Source organism: Pollicipes pollicipes, unplaced genomic scaffold (genome assembly GCF_011947565.3).
Source record: "Pollicipes pollicipes isolate AB1234 unplaced genomic scaffold, Ppol_2.1 Scaffold_4881;HRSCAF=5763_pilon_pilon_pilon, whole genome shotgun sequence".
Classification (NCBI taxonomy): Eukaryota; Metazoa; Arthropoda; class Thecostraca; order Pollicipedomorpha; family Pollicipedidae; genus Pollicipes; species Pollicipes pollicipes.
In genome coordinates this window covers 5,363,930-5,372,165 of record NW_023596576.1, presented here as the reverse complement: position 1 = coordinate 5,372,165, position 8,236 = coordinate 5,363,930, and the positions used below count along the sequence as shown (strand labels likewise).

General features: G+C 46.2%; 1 protein-coding gene across 1 annotated transcript; it reads right to left on the bottom strand.

The window, feature by feature from the left end:
* Nucleotides 1-226: 226 nt before the first annotated feature.
* Nucleotides 227-4,830, bottom strand: LOC119101461 (eukaryotic translation initiation factor 1A, X-chromosomal). The gene is made up of 4 exons (XM_037224802.1): nucleotides 4,598-4,830; nucleotides 3,546-3,629; nucleotides 1,844-2,187; nucleotides 227-241 (listed from the first exon to the last, which is right to left on the bottom strand). Exons 1-4 carry the CDS (start codon nucleotides 4,611-4,613, stop codon nucleotides 236-238), a joined length of 450 nt encoding a protein of 149 aa, XP_037080697.1. The 5' UTR covers nucleotides 4,614-4,830; the 3' UTR covers nucleotides 227-235.
* Between the last annotated feature and the right edge of the window lie 3,406 nt (nucleotides 4,831-8,236).

Here is an 8,236-nt window from a genome sequence, read left to right as displayed (position 1 = left end):
TTTTTATAAGCTATGTTTCCCTTTTCGCCGCCACCCGTGTGGTACGCAACTGCATCGTTTGAAACGCTTGGGCACCAGCTTCAATCGACTGTCAAGCTTTGTCCTTCGACTCCGCCGGTAAAGCGGTGCATATCATCCACAGAGTCACGCCGACGCAGCATTCTTGCTTTGCCTGGCAGCCCGCAGAACTTGATAATGATGTAGCACAAGAAGAGAAGCTGGCAGAAAACGTGCGCTAGATCTGCAAGAAAGACGACCACATATTAATACGTGCGGTGTGTACAAACCGCGCCGATGTGTCACTTACTGCAACACCAAACAGGTTTGACACTTCCTAAGAACGTGCAGCCCACACTTCACGCAGTTATTGTATTAAGGTATGAATAACCAGGCATCGCAATGGACAGAGAAAACAGACGGACAGACAGACAGACAGGCAACGGACAGAGAAAACCATAACAAACATAAAATACCATGATGGAATGGGATACGAGACTAGACTGTGGGGTGCACAGTTCCAACTACACCAATTGCCATACTCTTCCTGTCCTACCAAAGCGTGACAGGAGCGTTTGACAGCGTGTCAGGCAAATGGGGCACCTTGCCTAGACAAATGAATCGAAATAAATTTATCAATCGATATAACACATGCCCCTCAACGGTAACTTTTGTGCGTGCCCTGAAACGTATGTCCGGCATAAGCACTGCTCTTTGCTGACGGCTTCTGCGAATACGGAATAACAAAGGAATACAATTAAGGAATTGGCTGACATATGACATAGGTACCTCACAGCTTATTGTGCCAAAAACTAGCCCCAAATTTTTAATCAATGATTTTTGGGCATAGTTGTAGTAAATATGACATGACTTGCCACGCTGCTCCTACCATGTTCCTTTATAGCAGTACCTGACCTCAATTCGAACGCATTCGGCACCTTGATCGGATCTATCACATATGCATGGTATGTAAAACCCAATGGCTTGTGAGTCGTTTATGGATATATGGTGTCTTAACGGGACGACACGAGCGGGCGCCGCCTGACACGGTATCACATGTTGTTTTACCCGAAGGCGTCCGGATCTTCCGCTTTTCCCCGTGCTCTTCGTTCCACAAAGACAAAGAGACACTACCCATGTTATGGCAATGTGATGACCATTAGCCAAGCTTGGCTTATTTTGTGACCCTTGCAAGTCACGACCGACATTCTACCCAGCACTCGGTAGTCAAAAGCATCCACGTTGCGGGCTGATGGCTGCACCAATAAACTAGCAGCTGTGGGGCAGTATGAAATAAACCCAGACGGGTTCCTCGGTTTCGGGTTCCTCGTTCCGTCGACGGTCAGTCCAACACCACTTAACCTAAGTGTGACGCTACGTCTCATACGACAGCCGCGGATCCTTCCTTAGCTGCAGTGTTCCCGTGAGAAAAAAAGTGCAGCAATGCCCAGACGACCTCATGATGGTATAGCGAGCAGCATCCCGAACATAGGACACAAACCGAGACCGGCATAACTGGCGTGGGTGTTTGAAGGCCCATCTGCTTCAGGGGTCGTACCACGAACGAACCAAATCTAGCTTCTATTCATCCATTGAACTGATGAGGGATATATCTCGACGGAGTAAACCCGAGATACACTAATTGTGTACGAAGCAGCCGCGAGGGAAGGGGTAGGTTTGACTAAGGTTTTAGGCTTGCAAGCCACCGCCAAGCCAGCGATTTTTTAAAGACATTTGAACACCCACAGTCCCGAAGAACGTCATGCTTGTGCCCATGTTAACTAACTCAAGCGAGCCCCTCCGTGGCTCGTCCCCCTGATGCCGCGGACGGCGGCGGCGAACTCACGTTGTCGATGTCGTCGTCCGAGTCGGAGTCGTCGCCACCGACGTCGTTGAACTGGATGTCGTCATCCATGCCGTCGCCGACGAAGGTGCCGGCCTCGGTGATCTGCACCGAGTCGGGGATCTCGCCATACGTCTTCAGATTGCGCGCCTCGTCATCGTTGTACTTGAGGATGACGTCGGCCTTCTGGTCCTGGAATTCGCGCAGCCCCACCAGCACGATGTCGCCCTGGTTGATCCACACCTTCTTCCGCAGCTTGCCGCGGATGTGGCACAGTCGCTTTACGCCGTCGAAGCACATGGCCTCCAGACGGCCGTTGCCCAGCATTTTGGCTACCTGGGCATACTCTGCGGAAAGGACCACAGGCTCCGTCAGCACACCCACCAGCGTTGGGCACCTACAGAGGCGTTGAGGGTAGGGAGAGCGGTGTGTAGAGTTCAGATGATCCCGAATGGCATGGCGAGGTCAAAACCTTACCCTGGAAAGCAGTGGACCCCTGTGGACGGATAACCTGGAGTATCACTGATCCAACACCAATCGATAAACAGCATCCAACTTATGGACAACGTGCCTCAGGACGCCAGTTTGAGCTGAACATTTGGTTAGCCAGCAGCTCACAACACAACACCTTGTAGTTGGTGCAGCACAATCGCTAAAATGGCTAGTGAGAACAAAATGTAAATCATGATTTAGACCTATTAATTACAATGTCTATATCAAAACTAAAATGAGCACTGAAAAGAAAGTTCTGTCACATTAAAACACCATTTAAATGGGGTTTTAAAACCAAAACACTCATCTTGAAGACCTTTCAGGTGCTGTTCACAATCCTGCCCTTCTTAAGGCCTATGCCCCATTAGTTTCTGAGCTACACACCTGTGAAAATGAGGAAAGGTATACTGGGGAGAGTAATTCCAAGTCATCTCGGCATTCATTCAGGACATGAAAACAATGCCATTCCAATCCTGCCATTCCACAAGCCATGTGGCAATCAAGGCCAAGAAGAAATAAATGGCAAGTTGCTCGTATCTGACATTCGTGGGCCAATTTCTAGATATAACGGCCATTGATTGGCTCCCAAAAATGTGCAAGTGACTCTCAATCTCCTGCACAAGACATGATGACCAAATCATACCATGATGCACTGAGAAGCAAATTAACTGAACAGAGAATTATGCTGTCTAGAGCAATTCTTTCCACTTAAAAAGTATATCAAAAGTTACCAAGTGAGCTTGTTCTATCATGTCTGATGCTTTCCTCAGCATCTTCAGATGTGAAACATTTCCCTTAACTGAAGTTATTTTCATACTTTTGGCCAAGGAGAGCAAGACACAGTGACAACAACATCATGCAGATTACACAACAGTCTGCATGGTGCACTGATTACTCGCAGAGGCATTCTGAAAACCATCCTTGGATAATCCACACCTTAAAATTATATGCATGTAATTTTTGGTGACATGTTTGCATCACTGGACCAGACAGGACCAGGAAAATCATCACATGCTTTGAGTTGAAGCAGAGCGCATTAACCAGCTATTCACAGTAACAGGATGGTGAAAATAAATATTCAGCTCAATTTATACTAATATGTAACATATCCAGCCATGAGAAGAAACAGGAAGATGCAAAAAAGTGACATAACCCAGCCTGTCAGATAAGTTAGGTCATGTGCCAAAGGACTGGCAACATCTGAAGAACCCACCTTGTCCATCTTCCTTGAAGATAAGCTCTCTTTTGTCAGCTTCATTTTCATTCTTTCCCCTCCTCCTGTTTTTGCCTCCCTTTCCTGAAAAATAAATGGATTCCACATGGAAACAGAGACACTCAGCACAGAAGGAAAGAAACATTCCTATTTCATTCAGACATATACAGACTACAACATGTGAGCATAAGACCATATATCAATACCCAAACATGCATCATAGGCACTGAAACAAAGTGTATTAGGGATTGACATACAGATGGGAGTTTGGATGCCAGGGCAGTCACCATCAGTTGAGGCATTTTGATAATAACAACTTTTTGAAGAACAAATGGTAGGTATGGTTCATTGTTATGATGTGGCACACTCAATGCATTAAGTATGCAATACATTACAACCAAGGCACACTTACACATACAGCACACAAAGCTTCAACACAAATACACTACCAACCAACACATTTTGACACATTCTGCAGGCCTGGCATATTTCAGCCAATACTGGTTTAAACTGGTTTTAACCATGGCTTGGTATAGCTGCCCTGTATTAATTTAAGCCTACGATAATTTAAGGCAGGCAACACATGTCCACTTCTGCCACTTGCGGCTCTCTGTCACTCAGTCATAAAATAAGCTGCTTAGACCAGGTGTCTCACTACCAATAAAACAGACTGGAAAGAGACCAAGACTCAGCTTTCCAAAACTGTGGCCAACACCACCTTGATCAGGATACCAGTCAGCATGTTTGCATGTTTGCATGCATGTTTGACCTCTATCTATGAAAATATTAACAGATAACAACAGAAACAAGTGAATATACTAAAGCACTCATTCTACCATGCATGATTGTTCTGCCAGCTCAAAAAATATTTTGATAACGAATCGGCTGGCAGTATTGAGTGAAAATAATATGACTATGCAGTAATGTCCAGGGTTACGCACGCTGCGTGCAAATTTCTAAGCAAACATCTTAAGCATGACATTGTTAAAACCCTCAGCATTTTAAACAAAGCCAATACATTTCACATTCAGCGAGGACGACGTGCACCCTACCTTTGTTCTTCGGCATGCTTACGAAACTTGGGCAAACGATTGGCGCCTGTGTCCTTCGACTTCACTTAACACAAATCGCTGGATACTACTCAGTAGGGCTTTTCAATACTTCCCACAAGTCTTCAATCCCCAAGATACACAAACCCTGCGGAGAGCGGAGATGATCTAAAACAGCGGATCGATCGGACAGCTGCGAAAGCCACACTGCCTAGCAAACATACTGGCAATAATTGCGGCGTGCTTGCGACATTACATACCTGGGCTTAGAATAGTGGAACAAATTGGGACGCACATCTACAATACTTGCTGCTAATCCTAGTGGCCAAAATATAAAAAACTATTCTGTGTGGTATTATGAATAGTCCTTACTGAAGTATGATCATTTTATACAGTCATTTTCTAAATAAAAAAACATTTTTTTGACATAGTGTATTCTGAGTTTGATAGAAACAAATGTATAAGTGGAAAAAGAATCAGTATACCACGAAAGGGATGCGTCATTTGTTATTTCTATGTAACGTCGTCAGAGCCAGATGACATCATCGCTGTCGAATAACGCTCTGGGGTCGCTGTCGTGGGATAGTCTTAGTTCGTAAAGAGGCCTTTGTGGATCTGAAACATCTCTGAACAACGGTCACTGAAACAAAGCGTCGGGAATTTGCAACAGGTCACACTGTGTCAAGGAATGATCCGGTGCACTGTCCTGAGGGGAAGCTAATGCCGGTGCGGTTGATTCCAAAGAGTTGATCTATTTCTCACAAATTCGTCGGATTTCGATTCCCCGTGTCTGGGGGAATGTTCTTAGATGACGTTCATTGCTGGGGTGTAGCTTCCCTTTTTGCTGGGTGCGGGCTCCAGCTCTCCCCATTCCCCGTCCTTGGGTTCCAACGCCCGGGTTGCAGATGAAAATAAGCGAAATCCAGCGGTAAGCCCATTTTGGACGCATGTTCACATAGGTTTTTGTCCTATTTAACCGTGCAGCTCCACCCCCCCCCCCCCCGCCCCAGCTCATTTTGCAAAACTATGACTCCCTGCTTCATTGGTAAAAGTTTGTCCAAATTTCGCCATGCTGAGGATCGTCGCCCTTGGGACCATCGCGTCCTCCCGTGCTTCAGGCAAGGTGGAGCTACCATTTTCTTATGGAGTGGACGATGTCGTAAAACCATCCCAGCAAATGAATAAAAGCAATGGACGAGCAATCATGCGTTTAGCAATTGTATTCATTATCGCTATGCAATTTGGGCGCTGATTTAACAGAAATAACTCAGCTGGATATAATTTCCTTGCCTTCTCAAAATGGGCGAACTCCGTTGTTCCATGCCGGAGGAAAATATTATATTCGCTGCGTCGCAATATAATATTCGCAGTGTGTTATATATTATCGCAGTGTTGCAACTTCTCAGTACAGTGTATATTACCGTCTAGACCAGATGGTCACATCACGTATAAGAGTATGTATACGTGTATTTACAGCGGCCACAGTTACGCAACGTGACATTTCATGTATTTTTATTCTGCAGTTACAATCTGAGTTGGGCACACTCCCGACTCTAAAAGCTTCTTGTTTGCTTGTATAGAATAATAACAGAGTAAATCTGGCCATTGATTGAGGTGTCATTAAAATAGCCCAACGATACTCGGCTTGAGGATCACAGCGTTAACACACCCCTTCCAGGTCTGCACCACCGCCGCTCATGGTGCAGTCCTAACTGCCGCTAAACGTGCTTTGATTTTATGCGTTTATACTGGCAAAATTGACCGCCGTATGAACTGGATCAATTCGATCCAGGCGACGGCGGGCACGTAACACACTGCTGCTGGGTCCATCCTTTTCTGCGGCACCATTACGCAGAGCAGGTTTTCAGCCCCTTTCGCTCACGGAGACTGCATTCAGCTGCGACTGAACAGGTGGGCATGGTCATGAGAAGGCGACCAGCTTTGACGACTTAAGGGATGGGTTCCCGCGCGTTTTGCTTCACATTGCGGAGATCTGACAGGGGAAGCGATGTGAGCATAGTCATCACAGGGCTATGTTTGCCCCCTGGGCAAATGAAATGGCGCGGTTCGCCTTGCTCCTCTGGGCTCATCTGGTAGCGCTGTTCCAAGGCGTCTCCGTAGGGTCAGCACACCCAGCTTCTGTGCGACCTGGAGTAGCAATGCTACGAGGCGAACAGAGCGAAGAAATTTATTAACTCGGGCCTTTTCTGGTAGCTTAAGTGACATAATGTAACACGACGGACCTGGAGCGAAGTACTTTATGGGTGCATTTGTATGTGTAGTGCGGGTAGAAGACCCGTGCTGGACTTGTGGGAGTCATTTGTAACCGGTTAAAAAAAAATCCAACGCGCCGTGAAAATGAAACGCAATGTCCGCGAAATCTTTAGTACTGTTTCTACAGGCCGTGAGTAAAATCTTCCTCACAGGTGCCAGACGTCAATAAATAAAACACATCGAAGGATATACCGCCAATTACGACGATATCGGATTGATATTGATGCGAGAGACACGAGCCCCGTTCACTCAGAGGCAACACTTTGGAATTGGTTCCTGGCAGTCTAGCTAGTCACTGCCGGAGTGCTCCCTGAAAACAATTCCGCTACAGGTTATAGGGCAAATAAGGCTTACAGTCAGTATAAGCACATGAAGCACACAGCGAAACACTTTTGCAATAATCATCAAATCTGTCCACACCTGACAAAGTCATGAGGGTTCAAACCTCTAGATTTTGATCCAAGACTTATTCCCGCCAGCGCAGTGACTTGTCTTAAACTTTGAATTGCCGGGATATAAAATGCATGGCTCTAGGAATGGTACTTCGCAGCCCGCGTTGCCTCATTTCGCTTTTTATGGCTTTTTGCTAGCTTCTTTCTTTTCCTTTTTTTTCTTAACCCGCAAATATTAAGAGGAAGGGCTTCTGTCCCCCGCTACCGTAATCATTAGGGTTTTACTACGCACTCAGCTGCTGAGGTTATGTGACGTCGCCTGCCCCTCACCCTGACGGGAAGGACGGGCACCGCGGGGACGTCCCTCGGCCGGGCTCGGTTAAAACCATGCCTTCGTCTCAAATCGAAACTTAATCGCACTGAAGCTGCTGAAAAGACCATAGTTCAGAGATGTTATGACAGGACAAAACTGTACTCTCCACAGCTAAAGCGATCAAGTTGCCGAAAGCTGTAATTCCTGGAGCACGGCAGGGGGTAAAGTAGGTAATATATGCAGACACTGTGATTAGAGGTACTTGTCTACGGAATAATTCAAGCTGGGCAATGAACAGAAAAGATGCACACAATTACAGGGCTCATCCGTTTGCATCCTAAAGGTTCTGGAAAAGCATGACTGTGAAAGTGGTGACATGGAAACACGTGATGCACATTGACGGAAAACATACCCAAATAGCAGTTGTGCCTGGGGAAAGAAGGATATTTCATTGTAGCACGTTCGTTACAATTTAGCATTAGTTTTCATTTTCCCTTATTAAAAGGACTTATAAACATGCGCTGCAGGCACTTACCAATCCAGTTACCTCCTAATCCGGCTTTGAAATCCAGGCACGGCAGGGGCAATGAATGAGCTCGACCAGTATAGGGGGAATATCGTCGTGCGGTCTTTGAGACGCAGAAGCATCGTAATAGCTTTGTA

Bases quoted from the DNA above. Each gene is read 5' to 3' on its own strand.
- LOC119101461 (XM_037224802.1), bottom strand. The intron at 2,188-3,545 runs GTGGGTTCTTCA...TCCTTTCCGCAG, and splicing joins CTTCAAGGAAGATGGACAAG to AGTATGCCCAGGTAGCCAAA.